The 18,861-nt window shown below is 39.6% G+C and overlaps 4 protein-coding genes and 2 long non-coding RNA genes across 8 annotated transcripts; 3 read left to right on the top strand and 3 right to left on the bottom strand.

Moving 5' to 3' along the window:
• The first annotated feature begins 169 nt into the window (after positions 1 to 169).
• On the top strand, positions 170 to 5,107 carry LOC139779418 (E3 SUMO-protein ligase ZBED1). Its single transcript, XM_071717764.1, has 4 exons — positions 170 to 1,923; positions 2,196 to 2,611; positions 2,885 to 3,039; positions 3,130 to 5,107. The coding sequence occupies exons 1-4, from the start codon at positions 604 to 606 to the stop codon at positions 3,456 to 3,458; spliced, it is 2,220 nt and encodes a 739-aa protein (XP_071573865.1). The 5' UTR covers positions 170 to 603; the 3' UTR covers positions 3,459 to 5,107.
• LOC139779422 (transmembrane protein 138) lies at positions 4,905 to 6,167 on the bottom strand. The gene is made up of 4 exons (XM_071717770.1): positions 6,034 to 6,167; positions 5,888 to 5,960; positions 5,411 to 5,585; positions 4,905 to 5,339 (listed from the first exon to the last, which is right to left on the bottom strand). The coding sequence occupies exons 1-4, from the start codon at positions 6,165 to 6,167 to the stop codon at positions 5,233 to 5,235; spliced, it is 489 nt and encodes a 162-aa protein (XP_071573871.1). The 3' UTR covers positions 4,905 to 5,232.
• Positions 6,168 to 6,263: 96 nt separating this feature from the next.
• Positions 6,264 to 9,340, top strand: Caf1-105 (chromatin assembly factor 1, p105 subunit). Its single transcript, XM_071717766.1, has 7 exons — positions 6,264 to 6,385; positions 6,466 to 6,610; positions 6,926 to 7,058; positions 7,141 to 7,441; positions 7,525 to 7,788; positions 7,876 to 8,103; positions 8,181 to 9,340. Exons 2-7 carry the CDS (start codon positions 6,470 to 6,472, stop codon positions 8,722 to 8,724), a joined length of 1,611 nt encoding a protein of 536 aa, XP_071573867.1. The 5' UTR covers positions 6,264 to 6,385; positions 6,466 to 6,469; the 3' UTR covers positions 8,725 to 9,340.
• Positions 9,134 to 15,763, top strand: LOC139779421 (tubulin alpha-2/alpha-4 chain). 2 transcript variants are annotated; one of them, XM_071717769.1, is made up of 9 exons: positions 9,134 to 9,215; positions 12,217 to 12,439; positions 12,726 to 12,830; positions 13,109 to 13,305; positions 13,565 to 13,657; positions 13,971 to 14,156; positions 14,434 to 14,682; positions 14,877 to 15,040; positions 15,480 to 15,763. In XM_071717769.1, the coding sequence occupies exons 1-9, from the start codon at positions 9,213 to 9,215 to the stop codon at positions 15,604 to 15,606; spliced, it is 1,347 nt and encodes a 448-aa protein (XP_071573870.1). In that variant the 5' UTR covers positions 9,134 to 9,212; the 3' UTR covers positions 15,607 to 15,763. The 2 variants fall into 2 exon arrangements, with proteins under 2 accessions (XP_071573870.1, XP_071573869.1); XM_071717768.1 differs by lacking the exon at positions 9,134 to 9,215 and adding an exon at positions 11,401 to 11,668.
• On the bottom strand, positions 11,275 to 14,989 carry LOC139779424 (uncharacterized). The gene is made up of 5 exons (XR_011719896.1): positions 14,903 to 14,989; positions 14,416 to 14,690; positions 12,739 to 14,170; positions 12,203 to 12,457; positions 11,275 to 11,407 (listed from the first exon to the last, which is right to left on the bottom strand). It is a non-coding gene; the product is annotated as an uncharacterized lncRNA (long non-coding RNA).
• Positions 15,764 to 15,849: 86 nt separating the features above from the next.
• LOC139779423 (uncharacterized) lies at positions 15,850 to 18,535 on the bottom strand. 2 transcript variants are annotated; one of them, XR_011719895.1, is made up of 7 exons: positions 18,167 to 18,535; positions 17,789 to 17,911; positions 17,413 to 17,533; positions 17,051 to 17,102; positions 16,740 to 16,983; positions 16,517 to 16,640; positions 15,850 to 16,238 (listed from the first exon to the last, which is right to left on the bottom strand). It is a non-coding gene; the product is annotated as an uncharacterized lncRNA (long non-coding RNA). The 2 variants fall into 2 exon arrangements; XR_011719894.1 differs by having other exon boundaries at positions 16,740 to 17,102.
• Positions 18,536 to 18,861: the final 326 nt, after the last annotated feature.

Raw genomic sequence — 18,861 nt, 5'->3', positions numbered from 1 at the left:
TGGACAAGAACGTGACAAGATCTGACTCCGCGGCCATAGAGATATTGGTCGGAGCGCGCCGCTTCCTGTCTCGCGCGCGCGTCGTGGACAAAGGAAGCGGAGCCACGGAGGTCGGCGCCGCGCGCCGCGCGTCGCCGCTTCAACGATCCCCGCATTCCGCAGACGCAGAAGCCGCCGACGCCCCGCCGCCGTCCGCCCGTCCGCCATTACGGTGATACTCGAATCGATCAGGCGAGGTCTATAGATAACGATATATACTCTTCGCGAGCGAACGGCACGAAAGTCGATATCGCATCGTCGCAGGTAAGTCGATAGCTGATCGCCGGGGCCATCGCTGGCCTTTCGACGCGAGGGATTGAATTGAACTTCGATAGCCGCGAAATCGGCTGACGGAAGGCACGCGGGGAGGAATCGGGTATATCGGAGCGTGCCGTGGCCGCGCGGTAAATTCGTCGCACTCCGGGGCGACGCGCCCCCGGCGGGGCGAACGACGCGGGATGCGTCCTGCCGTAGCCCCGTGGCACGAATCGTCCTGAGATCGGACACGAAGAGAGTGAGAGAAAGATTATCCTCGAGGGTTGTAACCGATATACATATATATATATGCGGACGCCGGGCCGAGCGAACGCAATGGAGAATAACAAACAGACGCTGCTGAATGGTACGAAGCCGGGCACGTCGGACGACAGCAAGAATGACATACAAATGGTACTGGCGAAAATGATGGAGGAGAAGCACACGTATACGTATAAGAAACTGGTGGTCCCGCCGTCGATGCGGAGTATGTACTGGAAATTCTTTGGGTTTCCAGCCACCGAGGAGGGCGACATCCTCACCAAGGTGAAGATCGTCTGCATACTGTGCAAGACGCAGATCGCCTACAATCGTAACACCAGCAACCTCCGCATGCACCTGCAGAACAAACACGCGCAGGAGCTGATGGATCTGGAGGCGTCGAGCCTACCGACCACCAGGCAGGTCGTGTCGCAGGACAACAAGGAGCGGAAGATACAGAAGAAGCTGCTGAAAGCGGGCCTGAGCCCCACCAAATACATCTACACCACCAACACGGACGGCACCGTTCAGATAGACGGTGACATACAGTTTGTTACAGATCCTAACATAAGTCTGTCGAACATGGAGGACGACATTGCGATCGGTCAGCCGCTGAGAGTGATGATCAAGGGTGGATCTGGCATTAACGGTAGCGGCCAAAACGTCGCGTTCCTCATGTCCGAGGACAACGCGACGAATCAGTCGGTGGACGTGAAAACCGTGTCGGACGCTATAGCGGAATTCATAATAATGGACCTGCAACTGCCCGAGATTGTGGAGGGACGCGGATTCCAAAGATTGGTGGCGACCCTACGCTCGCCCTGCGAGATTCCCAGCAAGAACAAGCTGGAGGAGGAAATAATACCGAGGATATACGACAATTTCCGGGAATCGGTGGTGAGCTCCCTGTCCTGCGTCGCCTCTCCCGCGACGGAGCTGGCGTTGACGATCGAGGAGTGGCAGTCCAATAACGACGAGAGCTTTGTTACTCTGTCGGTTTATTATCAAAATACCGGTGAGGCTACCTTAGAATGTAAGATCCTGAGTACTCTTCACGCACCGCTGGACTGGGAGGAGAGCCATTGGGGAAGCACCATAGACTCCCTGTTACTCGAATGGGACATTAAAGTGGAGAGAATAACAGCGGTGGTTGTTAGCACCTCCAGAACAGACTTACTCCTGGCGCTGACTAACCGCGGTTTGACTGTAATTCCATGTTTGCTTCATACTTTGCAAGTGTGCGCGCAGGCTTGTTTCGAGAATTCCGAGGTATCCAGCACGTTAGCCAAATGCAGATCGGTCATCGGAGCCATCATAAGCCATCCAGGCGCGCTTGCGACATTAACAATGCAAGAACAATTGTCAGAGGTATCTTTGCGATGCTATAAATTTAATGTTTGATGTAAAATACTTTGTAGTGCATATAAACACGATTTGATATGTATATAAAAATCGGCAAATGGCATTTTATAAGTAAAAGTAATATAGGAAAGATCAAAATATGAATAATAAATCTTTAGATTTATAAAGATTTATTTTAGCCTTAACTTTCTTATATTGTTTTTACGTATAACGAGCGCGTGACTTGTTTATAATTTTCATTTTATAAGTTTTCTAATAGTTACTGTTCTTATTTCTAGTTGGATGAGGGGTCTATATTGCTGGATTATCCGGCTGTATGGATATCGACGTATACGATGCTGGAACAAATGATCGCGCGTCGTAACATGATCACATCTATATTAGAAGGCATGGAAGGGATAGATCAAGAGATGTTTGAAATCTCCAACGAACAGTGGAAAATCATGGAGGACATCGTGAATGTCCTCGAGCCATTCAAAGTTACCATCATGACGTTAAGCGAGGAGAAAATGCCTCTGATATCCCTACTCAAACCATTGCTCTGGCAACTTGTATCCTCGCATCTTAAAGTGAAAGAATCGGACAGTGACACCGCAAGGACGTTCAAAGAGTCCTTGTCGGACATGTTGTGCGAGCGATACGCCGATTACAACGTCACGCTGCTTCTACAAATTGCCACTACTTTGGATCCTAGGTATTTTGACACAGAAATGTTGATATTTATTTATTTATTTCTGAAACGGGTTACCGTTTACTCCATACCCCTCTTAACCTTCGACTCTTTAATTAATATCTTATAAAACCGAAACATACATGGGATGAGGGCCGAGGATTGAACCCGGAACTGTTGATTAAGAATCGGCCGGGCTCACATCGAGCCATACCTCATCCCAATTGGGAATAACCCGTTTCGAGAATATATTTCATATTATGTATATATATTTAATCTTTATTTTTTATTATGTAGATTTAAAGCAATGCCATATGTCACTGAGGAAGATAAAAGTGTAGTTAGCACACCTATAAAGGAAATGCTGACGAAATTGATTCAGGAAGAATCTGGAGACGTCCCTATAAAGATTGAAGATGAGGCAGTACCAAGTAAAAAAGCTAGAGTTTCAGGTATTTTTTTTTTATAGAAATAATTGCGTATGATGCATCTCCTATGCGAGCAATGTGAAATGGATACTTTAGACTGATTCTTAATTACAGGTATGGAGTTCCTACTTGGTGGTCTGTGCCCGACAAAGGCTGGTATGCCTGCGGAAGAGAAAGCGGATCTCGAGATTGTGCAATATCAGTCGGAACCCACGGCACCTCTCGATTATTGTCCCTTGCAATGGTGGTCGAAGGTATCTGCGAAATGCCCGAATCTGGCGAAATTAGTGAGCAGATATCATTGTGTGCCCGCTTGCTGCGCACCACCCTCACGCATCCCGCCGGATGTGCAGATTCAATATGATACAAAGCGGGCGACCTTGCCACCTCACCTGATTGACAAGCTAATTTTTTTGCATGGTAATCATACGATGCAGGTGTGAAAGGAGCTTTCTGAAGCTTGCGAGACGTTGCCTGAAAAATACCTCGCTGGTACATAGGATACTTTTACAAAAAAAAAAAACAAAAAAAAACGTCAAGCTTGCAACAGTTTGAGAACAGCTTGCAAAGTGATACGCATGCAAGTAAACTCTCTGTACAATTATCCTTTTAAATCTTGTATACAATGTAGGTACGTATTGTGTAAGTATCTAAAGCGCAGAAAAGGTCAATTTTGTTTTTACTTTTTATCGAATGCGACATTCCTAAGATTCGATATAAGAACGATCAAGTAAATAAGTGCTAAGTACATTAATGTAATGCGGTTTTCGTTAAATGCATAATTTAATTTATAATTAAAAGAATAGAATCTGATATAAGGACGATGTTTCACACACAAGCGTAGAAGAAAGTGTTTTTATATAAAATTATAAGATTTCTTAAAAAGAAAATATGTAGTTTAGTAAGGCTCGTGTATATTTTAATATGTCAAATTCACGAAACTGAGAAATAAATGTTAGGATCGGATGTTTGGGTGATCAATTCTAAAGTTTTTTTTAGAGGACATAGAAAGCTTCATTATTACGACTATAGTAAATTATGTTTTATTTTATGTTATAATATAACATTACTATAGACTGTATGATGGATTTTTTAAACATAAATCTGATAGGATACTTGATAATAAATTTTGATCTGTATATTATTGTAATAGATACAAAAAATGTGTTATTATCACAATTAATAACACATACTTAGATGCAAATGCAATTTAATCTAACGTGCATCGTGTAATTGTTGCATTTTATTGTTTAGAATGTATAAATAAACATTTGCTATATTTTCTGTACATTTTAAAAGCAACAAATATTCAATGTAACAAGAATTGTTTCTTGAAAAACAAGCAAAATAATATACAAATTTATAATAAGGTAAATGTACTAATGTCGGGACACTTGAGACCTATGTCTGGACACCTTTATCATCTTCTATCTAGTTTATAAATAAGTATAACGCGATCAAAAATCAAAGATAAAAATATTATACAAGAAAAATATTTTTATCTTTGATTCTTTGATTCACGTTATAACTTATTTAAAGACAAATGATAAAAATATCCAGACATAGGTACGTATCCAGGAATTGGTACATTTACCTTATATAAAGTTTATCTATATACTGTCATGATTTACATAACAAATTAGGTTCAATTTTATGATTTTGATATTGGCACACAATAATGTGCAGATAAAAGTTACATTGTAATAAACTTGTATATTTTATCTTCACTTATAATTATTGTCTTGAATTTATTAATACTAGTATATAGTTAAATAGACGTGACATCAACCAAGTATTATGACTTGAACTTTGTACAGAATTTTTATGCAATTATATGAATGAATATACAAAAGGACGAGGATATAATCAAAATAACACAAAGGATAATCTAAGAGTATGGAGTAACGATTTATTTTTCATTAATATATTGATGCGTGCATTGGCACAGTTGTTCGGCAAATCATGTAAAATTGATCTCAAAGAAATATATATATACGTACATATATAAAGATACTTTGTAATAAAGGTTTTTTTTTACACAATGTATATAAATTGTACACAACGTTTGTATAATACATGAATTTAGAAATTACATTTAGACGTATGAATACACGCCAACCTCGTTGCTTCATCCATGTAATGTAGTCATACAAATTTGTATAAATGTAAAGATATCGTATAATCCTTTGTGGGTCATTGAATTTTACTTACACATAATCACGAAATACTCAACTGCTTCTGCAGCCAAGCAGAACCTTTGTAAAATCTTGGATCAGCGATCCTCAGAGAGGCTCTTTTATAGAAGTAATAATACAGCACTGCAACTTTATAAAGATCCAGGATTATTGTGTGTTCACCAACAAAACGATATTTTCCAGGTTTTCCGATGCTGTACCTGTTCTATGCGCAGAATAGAGAGTGTGAAATCCTTTTGTCCAATAATGTTCTAACGGCGCTGACCAATGAATAGTGATATGCCACGTATGCAAACTGATAGATAATATCATGTATATAATGCATAATACTAATGTCATGCGGAATCTTGTGTACAGTAGCTGTATCAAACCTGCCTGAAAATTTTAAACCTGCTTTATACATCTTCATCAAATATACTTATAGAATGTAGAACACAACTCGTATGCCAGCAAAATATTGAAATTGGACCAAACTGCATCCAAATTAAGCTCCTGTTCTACCAACAAAGCCTGCAGACACAATCTAACAGCAGATATCATTTAAATGATTATGAAACAACTCTGCTTACTGTTAGTTTCCACATTTAATCTATCATTATTATATTCCATTATATTTCTGCTGATATTTTACACTTGCTAAATCTACTTTTGATTCAGCTGTCTGGGTGTATGTTTACCTGGAAGATATAAGTAGAAAAGAAGTTCACTAAGAGCAACGTGAGGGCCACGATGAGACAGAAGTCTTGAATCCTGAAATCGTCGCATCGATTAAACACGACGGTACCTCAATCATCGTGAAAAATTGTCAAGAGTTATTACGTACACGTAGAGTACCAGCAGGTCCGTGGGATGCCGCCTGGCGAAGCTCGCGAACGAGTTTACGCAAACGTCGAAGAGCAAGATAACATACTGCAGGATTACGATGGCCGTGTACTGCCTTGTATTTAAGGAACTCATTTACTATAAGTATGTAGAGGAGATATCGCGAAATATAAACACACGCGCCTGCAGTCCGTGGAGCGGTGGAGACTGGAGCTTGCCGCTTGGTGCGTACTGCGTCGCGCATCGAACGGTTGCCATGGCGACGCAGCGATCTAGCCTAACCCGACCTAATCTCTCCGTAAGAAACTTTTGGCGCAAACAACGTTGAACGACTTGAACGTGACAGTTTGAAGGTTACGTAGAATTGGCGCGACAACGTCGTCGAGCAACGTATCTCTATTTCGTTTAAATTGTATCTGTTGATCTCGAGCAGGAAAATGAAGTGTATTACTCCCGAAATCTCGTGGCACAATCGCGATCCGGTGCTGAGCGTCGATGTGCAGGGTGGCTCGTACGCAAATTCGAGGGGAGACACGTTTTGGAGAGTAGCGACTGGAGGAGCGGACTTCCACGTTTTGGTAACATAATTACATTATTTTTTTTTTTAATGAGGCTGAAGAGAACGGTTTTTTACATTCTGGTGTTTTGTTTATGCGTATGTTAATATTATACAATTAATGTTATACATGTGTAAGAGAAATATGTATGCAAGGGACAACAATGCAGAAATATATAATTTTTATAAAAGAACACAATGCTAATAAAAAACTTATTAATATAATATACAATTCTCTTAATGCCGTTAGATGTTTGAGGATCTTTTTCGTGTCTTGATCTAATTATAATTACATATTTGAAGATAATTAGCAATCTGAATGATTGTTTAAATGCAGATTTGGCACTTGACGACGACCAAATTCGGCGGAGCCACTGTGAACTTTGCGGCAGACTTGGAGCGTCATCAGAAGGCAGTAAATGTTGTAAGATTCTCTCCGTCGAAAGAAATTCTAGCATCAGGAGATGACGGTTGGTCATTGTTATTATTTCACTGTTTATTGCTCCCGCTTTGTTACGCAAATCCTAAAATTGATCTTAATGTAATACGCAGAATCAGTCATTATTTTGTGGAAAGTGAAGGAGGGACGAGACTTCTCTCCGCCATCAGGCGATATTGAAAATAAGGAACAATGGACTTCCTTGAAAATATTGAGAGGTCACCTCGGGGATATTTATGACATTAGCTGGTCGCCAGACTCTAATTTCTTGGTTTCTGGATCTGTTGATAATACCGCTATACTGTGGGACGTCCAGAAAGTTCGCAAAACGATATTACTGGACCACAAAAGTTTCGTTCAAGGAGTGTCTTGGGATCCTTGCAATCAATACGTATGCACCATTAGTACAGACAGGTACTATGATCTGTAATTATGAATTATACGAACGATAAAACGTCTTTCGAATTTTAATTGTGGATTAAATATGTTATTTTCAGATACTGCCGTTTAATAAGCATTGCTACGAGGAAAGCCGTTCAGCGTGTTTACAAGTCCAAAATTCCGACGCCGTCCGGCAGCTCATTGAAGGGGAAGCTCGTGCGTCTATTTTACGACGACACCTTCAAATCGTACTTCCGTAGACTGACCTTCTCGGTAGACGGATCCCTAATCTTCGTTCCGTCCGGCATAATCGAGCCGCAGGAGAGCTCAGAGACTATATCAAATGCGATAATTGTTTTCTCTAGAGAGGATATAAGAGAGTCAGTATTAAAGCATCTAATGATTTCAAGTTTCTAACTTAAAAAAAAAAAAAAAACAACAGTAATAATAAAAGCGTTCTTTTTCAGACCAATAATGATCTTACCTACCTTAAATGAATGTACTATAGCAGTACGATGTTGTCCTGTATATTTTGAGTTGCGAGAGGACGGTCCAGCTGCTCTGGTACCGCTGCCTTACAGAATGATATTCGCTGTCGCGACGGAGAGTTCTATATTACTTTACGACACGCAACAGATATCTCCGATTGGCGTGGTATCGCTCATTCATTATGGCCGACTAAATGATCTTTCGTGGTACGTGATCGTCAATATGTGCTATGCTGCTATTCGAATTACTTCCGAGTCTTAGCGTCTTTTCTCGTTTCTTACAGGTCTAGCGACGGTCAAATTCTAATCGCGTGTTCCAGCGATGGTTACTGTTCTATAATACATTTCGAGGAAGGTGAATTAGGTAAAATTTATAAAACAAAAGTCTCTGTACAAGGTAGTGCAGTGGTGAACAAAACATCCAAAAGTTCTGTCAAAAAATCTTCGACCAGTATAATCAAAGACAAAAACAACGTCCCAACATACGATTTGGATGATTGTGCAATGGATATTGAACTTGTAAAAAGCGACACAGTCGAGGCGATGGCAAGTAATCGACCCGAAGAGCTTAATGAGCAGAAGTCGGACAAAGTCGTGGATAATCAAGATGTTAGGTCAGAAGATGTTTTGCAGATAGACAAGAAGTCAAATGAGGAAGAAACAGAAGATATTAAGCTGGTTTACAATGAAGAAAGTAGCGATGCGACGAAGACTAAAACTAAGAATACACCACCGAAGTCTGACGTTGTTCCTATTATCTGCCACAAAACCCCTAGAAGAGTACAATTAATAACTTTATCGAGTCCAAAGCGACTCAAGAAACAGTAACTTATAAAAAATAAATCCTTCTAAGACTCATTATGTAGCTTTTAAGTAATGTAATTATTTTTATAATGTATAATATCGGCCGGAGGGTAAAAATGATTGTCTAAGACGAGTATTTAAGAAATATAAATTTATAATTATAAGTACTGATGAAGAGAATGCGTATATTCCTATACAATCTTCAATCTCGGATGGAGTTTGAAGGCAAGCGTTGCTGTATCTTGAACCATTTCCAATAAAACTGTCTATAACGGACAGTGCACCTTGTATGCAGATGCGCGCCCGCATGCAATTGTCGCGAGTGCTATAGCAGCATAAGCTGATCCGCTTACGAACATCGGTTCATAGACATACCTACCATATATAGCGCTACTATTAAATGGCGAAGCGCAGTGATCGTGCTATCCGCGAAGTCAGACAGTGATCGAGTCGTGGCACGGTCCGACACGCTGCTTGCTATCGAGTGTAATAATCAAGTAATATTCAGAAAAATGGTGAGTACTTTGTTTCTCTGTCGCGTTTTTTTCTTTCTCGTCAATATTGAATACTTTGTTTTACATTTATCATAAAAAAAATGTATATATTTTGTACTTTAATAAAAAGACACGTTTTTAATTTAGTTTCATAATCGGAATAGAGATTTTATAAAAGAAATTACTTTCAAAATAATTATTCTTTAAAAGACAAAAAACCATCTGATGTTAAGATACAACCGTATAAAATCATACTATTGTAGCTTCTATACTATTGAGAAAGAGTTTTTTTTTACACGCATGTGTGTTTACATAAGAAAAACATGTATAATAGAATTACATTTTCAACATTTCTCGAACGCAATTTTATATCTGTAATCATGATTGTTTTTTTAAATTATTGCTATCTTGTTTATATATATATTATTACTAAAATATATAAAGTTATTGGATGAGTCACAGTAGTATCAATATGATTTTTCTACTGATTTGTTGCACAAGTTACGAATACATTTGTAAACATCCTAATAACGGGAACTGTAACGTCTTTATACAATAACGCACACTTACAGTTCCTGGTAAAGCGTATAATATGCACGCTATACACGTCATACAATACGTGAGGTGCACAGCTCAGGAAATACGTAATGCACTTTAAAATGTTCGCTTATAGTTTATGTTTATGAGGTCAATTAAAAGTTTTCTCGAATGAATTATGAGCGCGAAAAAGACTCGGCGAGAAGAATGATTAAAAGATTGATTGAGAAAGATTTCGGTCCGAAAATAACGTTCGAAAAAGTGCATTTCTGTTTTATTAAATGTTAATACCTTATACGAATGTTAAAAGCAGTATTTGTTTTAATAAGATTTTTTGCTTAACTTTGTTGATCTCTCTTATTATTTATTGCAGTCTAAAGAAAGCTAAATAATGCATAAATTTTTTAAAAATGATTAATAGATTTTTGGAATATCGGAGAAAATTTAGATATTAATTTTATCAAGATAGTTTTCGTTTATTTTCCTGTATTTCAACACGCTACACGCGAAACTTGAATTCTGAAGTATCGATCCATGCCATGAACGCATGGGGCGATCGACAGCGCAGCTTTAGCTTTATATTAGTAAAATATTGTCCCACTTCTCCTTCGAATTCTGCAATCGCTTCTCTACGTCCTCCAATTCTGTTGTTCAACGGCAAAACGGATATTAAAATAACGAGTACAAAAGATACCCATTCGCTGCTTTTATTTCCAGTTTTTCTCCAAAAGCTGTACCATTATAGCCACATCTTTTAGGATGTCCAAGTATTTGCGCATTAAAATACGCTTGTACGGATTGCCGAATATTTTCTCCGAGAGGGAGAATAATATTCCTAAAACCTAAGGGTGGGCCATACTCAAGTCTGAGCCGTTTCACGAGCGGACGATAAATCTGTGATCTTTCTCTAAAATCCATTTCATCTCTCTCGATGAATCGTGCAATCGTGTCACACGCGGGCGTGCAGTTTGATATTCGATTAAGCTGCTATGGTTACAGTGTGTCAACCTGTAAAAAAATCGATTTTTACCGTACCATGCAGATATAGAGCCAGAGCGTATAATATCATATTGCGCGCGAGACGACACACTATCCACGTGCGTCCGTAAGTCAGGAAAGTAGGCCGGCTATAGGCATATCAATATATAGATGCTCGCTTTTAGGATACGGCTGAATTATCCATGGGGGACACATCAGAGGTCAAGGTGGCATTTTTCCACCAGACCTCGTTGACAGATACAGCCGCTGCTTTAGTCGACGATGTCTGGGCTGCGGGTAATCACCCCTTGTTAAGCATAGCTCGTTCCTTGCCAATCTCGTTAGGCTTGTTAAGCTCGCTCAAGCCTTACTTAATCCATGTGTTCAATTAATCAGAAACTTGTAATTTGCGACGGACGTCTTACTGTGAGACGCGTGGAAGTGATACAAATTATTCACATAATTATCCTCTTATAAGAAAATTAAGGATTCGTTATTTTAATTTTTGATTGGCGTAAGAATTAAAACGAATGGATAGAAATAAACACAAATGAAACAGAATCGATTCGAAAGGTCAATCTAAGTAAAAGTTTATTTCCAAGGAATCTCTGTCACTTTGTAGAACGAATTCTCTCTCCCTTATAAACTCCCTCTAAATTATCTGTCTTCTTCAGAATAGCTACTGAAATTTGTTGTATCTGTAAAAGGGAAATTTTTTAAGTGATCGAGCTTAGTATTATCAGTAAACTTGTGTAAAACTAATTATAATTGGGGGATTCAATTACTTTGAGCGAGTGTTTGGTGCAAGGAGACAGTTAATAAAATCGGGTGAACTGAACATCTTTGCGTCTTAATATTGTTGCACGCGATGTAACTTTTTGTGAGCATGTGCATTGGTGATTATCCTGCATTCATCTAGTTAACGCAGAAACGAAATATTTTTAAGGATGGCAAAAAAGGTAACTAATATAGCAAAATACAAAGCACTGATATTTAATGATATTTAACATATTCAACATTTTCAACATTTAACGATCTGCATTATATTGCCATTATGAAGCCATAAACGCGGTAAAGACTGTCGTGAATTTTTTAACGATGTTCAAGGTAGTAATCGTAATGTAGTGTGATGTAGCGAGCAATTTACGTCACGCAATACACGCAATAGAATAGCTCGTTAGTATACTTGCACGCGCGTTATAAATATCGATGTTTCGAAATTTATTTGCGGTAAATAATGAAAGGCAAAATCTAATTACGCTAAGCTATAGTCTCTTGGTTACCCGGATAATTATTTCTATTGTTTCTTTGTATATCGCTTTTTTCTTAAACTACCTAAAGAAAAAAGCGAAAGAATTTATTCCAGCCAAATGACAAAAGATCAAAGATGAAAGAGAGAAAATTATTTTTCCAAGTAATTTCTTTTGGACTCCGATCGAATTACACGTCTTATTGTGTACGTACATTTATGAGATACAGGGGTAAATATTTACTCGTTTGTTCGCAGCGGGAATGCATATCCATTCACATAGGGCAAGCGGGCGTGCAAATGGGAAATGCCTGTTGGGAGCTCTATTGTCTGGAGCACGGTATACACCCGGACGGGCAGATACCGAGCAATGTTACTCCGGGCTCCGGGGATGATTCCTTTAACGCGTTCTTCTCCGAGACAGGTTCGGGAAAATATGTCCCACGAGCGATTATGGTCGATCTCGAGCCAACGGTGATAGGCAAGTGCCCCAGAGTAACTATCGATTTTCGAGCATTATAATAGAAATATAGAATAAAAACTCATTGATTATACAGAGATTATCGAATGTTGTGAGATAATTTTTATAACTTTAGACTGTTGAGCTAGTCTTTAAAAATTGAATTATTAATCCTTAAAGGATTCTGGTCTTGATCGTTTATTCTTTGTACAGTTTTTTTTTAAACGCAATGTGTGTTAAACGAATGTACATTAAAAATTGATGGAATTAAGATATGATATAATGAGTTATATTTTTAATATCTTAGACGAGGTACGCACGGGCACTTACAGGCAATTGTTCCATCCGGAACAAATGATCACCGGGAAGGAGGATGCGGCTAATAATTACGCCAGGGGTCATTATACAATAGGTATCTTAATTTTCCACCACAATATTATATATCTGTAATAAGGCGAAGCTCAATTATAATGTACAGCAGATTGTATTGTAAAAAAAAATATATTTGTGTATATATATATATATATATGTATACACAAAGGAAGTATTGTGCTTTTTGATCGTTGAAGATCGATCGATTCTTTTAGAGAATTCTATCATTAAATTTATTAATTATTAATATATTGAATTTTTTATAGCAGAGTTCACGAATGATAGTCCTACGTTATTAATCATCTTGCGATTTTTCAGGGAAAGAGATCATAGATCTCACTTTGGACAGAATACACAGACTGACGGAGCAGTGCCAAGGGTTGCAAGGCTTCATAATCTTCCATTCGTTCGGCGGTGGCACGGGATCCGGATTCTCGAGTCTGCTTATGGAACAATTATCCGCCGATTACCCGAAGAGAAGTAAACTGACCTTTAGCATTTATCCGGCGCCACAGGTAATATTTATTCTCGTTATCTCGCCAGAATATCTCAAATCTTCGTGCTCAAGAATTCTGATTTCTTTGGGAGAAAAATTCAAGTGATATAATCGTATCATGTATATATATATATATATATATATATACATATACATTTCTCTATTTATAATCAGGCTTATGTAATAGATTTCTAGTTTTTCAAAGAACTTCGAAATGATTGATTTGTTTAAGTATCTAATTGTCCCGTTCGTTACTAAAGCATTTACATTTTTTATAGGTATCGACTGCGGTAGTGGAGCCTTACAACGCAATTCTGTACACTCATACAACGTTAGAGCATACCGAGGTGGCTTTCATTGTAGATAATCAGGTCCGTACCTTTGTCGTAAATGTCGATCGAAAATTGGCATATTAAATTTCACATTTGTAAAACTTACACATCGCCCGAATCTCATAAACGCTTTTATCACCCAGTTATCGACAAATCGATTGGCGAAATAACGGCAATTTCTCTTAGAAATGGATTCCAAGAGAAAACGCCGTTATTCAGCAGGAAGCTCGCGTGTTTTCTACTCAACATTTCACATGTCTAAAATGAAGTTTATTAGGACAATGTCGTCTATATACTCTTACACGGAGCGGTAACAGCGAAGTCTGTCACTACAATCGCGTGTTATCCGTAGGCCATTTATGAGCTATGCAGAAGGAACCTACATATCGATCGACCGACCTATACGAATCTGAATCGGCTGATTGGACAGATGGTCTCATCCATCACCGCCAGTTTACGATTCGACGGAGCCCTGAATGTCGACCTCACCGAATTCCAGACGAATCTAGTTCCTTATCCACGTATCCACTTTCCGCTCGTAAGCGACGTTTGCTAAAAATATGAATTTAATGTTTATAACGTAGAAATCGAATGGACGATCATTTGATCGACAATTGGAGGGGTAAAAATCAGAGTGGTGTAAGTCAAATTTTTTTAAATATTTTCTCGTGTGCATAGATGCAATTTATATATTGTACAGATTGCATCTATGCACACGAGAAAATATTTTAAAAAATTTGACTTACACCACTCTGATTTTTACCCCTCCAATTGTACCTTAATTACGTATTAATTACGTATTTATTATCACGCAGGCCACGTATGCTCCTGTTATGTCAGCGGAGAAGGCCGGGCACGAGAGAGTGACCGTCGCGGAGATAACGAACTCCTGTTTCGAACCGACTCATCAAATGGTGAACTGCGATCAGCGCATGGGGAAGTACATGGCGGTATGTTTGCTGTACAGGGGCGATGTGGTGCCTAAGGACGTAAACGCGGCGATCGCGATGATAAAAAAGCAGAAGCACGTGCAATTCGTCGAATGGTGCCCGACGGGATTCAAGGTGCGATTCTAAAACGAACAAAAGAATTTTTAGAACGGAGAGGAATTAAAAGTTAAGGTGAATCAAGACCGAATCAGGAAAGAAATAGAGTTTCAACAATTATATAGAATAAATGTTCATGAACTCCTCTTGATTCACCTTGCCGAGATTTTCAATTCGATCGCAATCGAGTATCATTGCAAACGCATTAACAGGTGGGAATAAATTATCAACCACCCACCGTCGTGCCGGGCGGGGATCTCGCGCGAGTGGAAAGAGCGGTATGCTGTCTCTCCAACACAACGGCGATCGTGGACGCATGGGCCCGACTCGATCACAAGTTCGATCTCATGTACGCCAAGCGAGCTTTCGTGCATTGGTAAGAAGTCGTGAGTTTAGCGTTATATCGTGATCAGACCAGTCGCCAAAGATTCTCCTGTTCGAGACGAATTGCCAAGGGTGATCCCGACCAAACTTCGATAAATTTAGACGACGATCCACTCATCACGCGATACCTGCACCATTTAATACAGATAGATTTATTGCCTGACACGTGGGGAAAAAATTGGGTTCAAGGACGAGTTGCATAACTGTAAGAAACTTTGCTGGAGTCGATTCTGATTGAATTATCGGAGTTTGATCAAAGTCGCTTGGAGCAACGCTCTCTTTCTTTAATATTTTCCTTAACGCATTTCGTATAATTTTTGTGTCCACCTCGAATGTAAGAAGAGTTCGTTTTCAAGACGGCTGTAATGAGAAATGACCAGGATGGCAATTTGCATTCAATTGCGTAACTTATTCAGACCGAATACTTGCAGGTTTGTCGGGGAAGGCATGGAGGAGGGCGAATTCTCGGAAGCCCGGGAGGACCTGGCCGCTTTGGAGCTCGACTATCGCGAGGTGCAGGAAAATGCCGTCATCGACGAGGAGGAGGATGAATATTGAGCTCGCTCGCTATAAAATGATTCAATGCTATGTGTCGTAATACTCTTTACCGTTATGTCAAATTCGGAGCCCTTTGATTTACGTTACCTTGTCGCTGTACCGGCGGTATCTTTACAGACGGATTGCGTCCGTATAAATAAATTATTTATACATTCTAGACGAGATGTGTAATGTGTACCCTTTCAAGGCGCGTCCATTTTGAAACTTTTACCTCGCGCCATAGTTCGTAAAAATTACGGAGCTCCATCGGTAATGTATCACGCTGCGCGCAGTTATCGACAGAACGCTGCAGAAAACCTCGTGGAAATCTTTCAAGATGGCGCTGCCACAGAAACGCAAAATCACTCGCGTTTATCATGCGTCGGTCATTTGTTTTAATTTAAAATTTTAATTTATATTTTAATTTAAAAATCATTATGTCAGTTTAACATATTTAGTAGGTTAGGTTTATCTAGATATGTGGTATACATTTAAGGTATACCACATATACATTTATGTGGAATACATTTTTCGTGGTATATATTTCATAGGTTGCCACACATCCCCGTTACCTCAAAAAATATGTTAATTCATTACTCACCGACCCCGATGCGCAACAGCGGAATTACATCTGCCACGTAGCTACGTTGTATCTGTAATATACAAACATAAAATTCATATTAAAATGGTGTTCAAAAAACCTAATGTTTTAAAACATAATTCCTATGTGGATCAAACTTTTTATTATTCAATTAGATATTAATTTAAATAAGGAAACATTTTACGAAAAGGATCTTTACAAGGATAAATTTCTACAATATTAAATTACTTCTTTTCTTCTAATTATTATTTCTAAATCACGGGGAAATAAAACAACTCGAGAATAAACAGGAAAAATTTACTTTTACACGAAATAAAAAATAATATTTACCGCAAAGTTGTTCCGCTGGCGCCCGATGCCTCTCCCAGGCCTCCTCCTCCTCTCAGGCTGCTCGGGATGTCAGCTTCGCAGGATTCCCTCGCTGCCCCGATGTCACCTTCTACGTCGTTATTTTCTGAAATATTCAAATGAACGATTCGATTAAGTAAAGACAGAAGAGATAGAACATTTTTGGACATAAGTAACATAGTACGTAAAAATCAATTACACTCACCACTTTCTTTCCTGCTGTTCCGGCCGCAAAATCCACCTCCACCTCCGGGTCAGATAGGAGTCTCGAGCCACATTGAGACTTGTGGCAATGCAGTGTGACTTCATCCATTAAGCAAGAAAAATCAAGAAGCCATTTCGGCTATATTGCATTAATTTTACGACGTTGTTGCAATATAGTCGAAATGTTTCTTGACCTTTCTCACTTAATGGGAATGTAATTACTGAAAATAATTAAAAATTATTCCCTACCTACGTTTTAACTATGTCCCTACCTACGCTTATTTCTCCACACTTCCCTACGCTAAAACTCACCGACACCGATGCGCAGCAGCGGAGCTGTATCTGCAACGTCGCTACGATGATTCTGTAACAATCAAACATATAACCCAGATTAGAGCAGGGAAGAAAAGAGACAGTCTGTATTTCGAAAAATAATTACCGAAGGTAAAACACGGAATTCTATATTTCTTTTAATTAAATAAATTTAATAAAAAAACACGTTTAATTTCTTGAAAGTATAATCTATTTACTGAACACAAGAATTCAAAATAGAATTTAAAAAATTAAACTCTTTTTTAATTTCTACTCTCTGACTATCTTTACTATTCGATTGAAAAACCGATTGGTTAAACTTTCCGCGAAAGACACAATATGTATAAACCAATTATATTTACCGCATGTTGTTCCGCCGGCGCCTGATGCCTCTTCCAGGCCTCCACCTCCTCTCAGGCTGCTCGGGATGTCACTCGTGTTCCCTCGATGCAAAGATGATGCTCCTTCCCGCGCGGATATTTTCTGTAACATAAAAATAATCGAATCGATTAAATACGTGTCACGCGCATCGAACATCTTATTCGTTATTCAGATTAATATTATATTTTAAATTACTTCTTCGAAAAAGGTTTCTACGTTAGAATCAACTTGAATCAAATTTTTCAAAATATCTTTTTTTACTAATTTAAATTCCGAAACACGGTTTAATGTAGGAACTGAATAAGCACAAAGAGGGATTCTATAATATCTTTAAAAAAAATGAAAAGTAACACTTACCAGAAGTGTTGGTACGCCGATGCCCGATGCCTATCCTAGGCCTCCTCCTCCTCTCAGGCTGCTCGGGGTGTCACTCGTGTTCCCTCGATGCAAAGATGATGCTCCTTCCCGCGCGGATATTTTCTGTAACATAAAAATAATCGAATCGATTAAATACGTGTCACGCGCATCGAACATCTTATTCGTTATTCAGATTAATATTATATTTTAAATTACTTCTTCGAAAAAGGTTTCTACGTTAGAATCAACTTGAATCAAATTTTTCAAAATATCTTTTTTTACTAATTTAAATTCCGAAACACGGTTTAATGTAGGAACTGAATAAGCACAAAGAGGGATTCTATAATATCTTTAAAAAAAATAAAAAGTAACACTTACCAGAAGTGTTGGTACGCCGATGCCCGATGCCTATCCTAGGCCTCCTCCTCCTCTCAGGCTGCTCGGGATGTCAGCTTCGCAGGATTCCCTCGCTGCCCCGATGTCATCTTCTGCGTCGTTATTTTCTGAAACATTCAAATGAAGGATTCGACGAACCGCATAAGCGAAGCGTCATTGTCTCCCGGCGCGGAGAGACGCGCGACGGACCGTATGAGCGAGCGAAGCGTACGATATAGTCTCGCGGCGCGGAGAGACCCGCGACGACGCGTATAAGGGAGGGGAGCCGACGATATAGTCTCGCGGCGCGGAGAGACCCGCGACGACGCGTATAAGGGAGGGGAGCCGACGACATAGTCTCGCGGCGCGGAGAGACCCGCGACGACGCGTATAAGGGAGGGGAGCCGACGACATAGTCTCGCGGCGCGGAGAGACCCGCGACGACGCGTATAAGGGAGGGGAGCCGACGACATAGTCTCGCGGCGCGGAGAGACCCGCGACGACGCGTATAAGGGAGGGGAGCCGACGACATAGTCTCGCGGCGCGGAGAGACCCGCGACGACGCGTATAAGGGAGGGGAGCCGACGACATAGTCTCGCGGCGCGGAGAGACCCGCGACGACGCGTATAAGGGAGGGGAGCCGACGACATAGTCTCGCGGCGCGGAGAGACCCGCGACGACGCGTATAAGGGAGGGGA

The sequence above is a fragment of the Temnothorax nylanderi genome, unplaced genomic scaffold (genome assembly GCF_030848795.1).
Source record: "Temnothorax nylanderi isolate EJ_2023f unplaced genomic scaffold, tnyl_v1.0 TNYL_tig0226_pilon, whole genome shotgun sequence".
NCBI lineage: Eukaryota > Metazoa > Arthropoda > Insecta > Hymenoptera > Formicidae > Temnothorax > Temnothorax nylanderi.
This window is presented reverse-complemented; position numbering and strand designations above follow the sequence as displayed.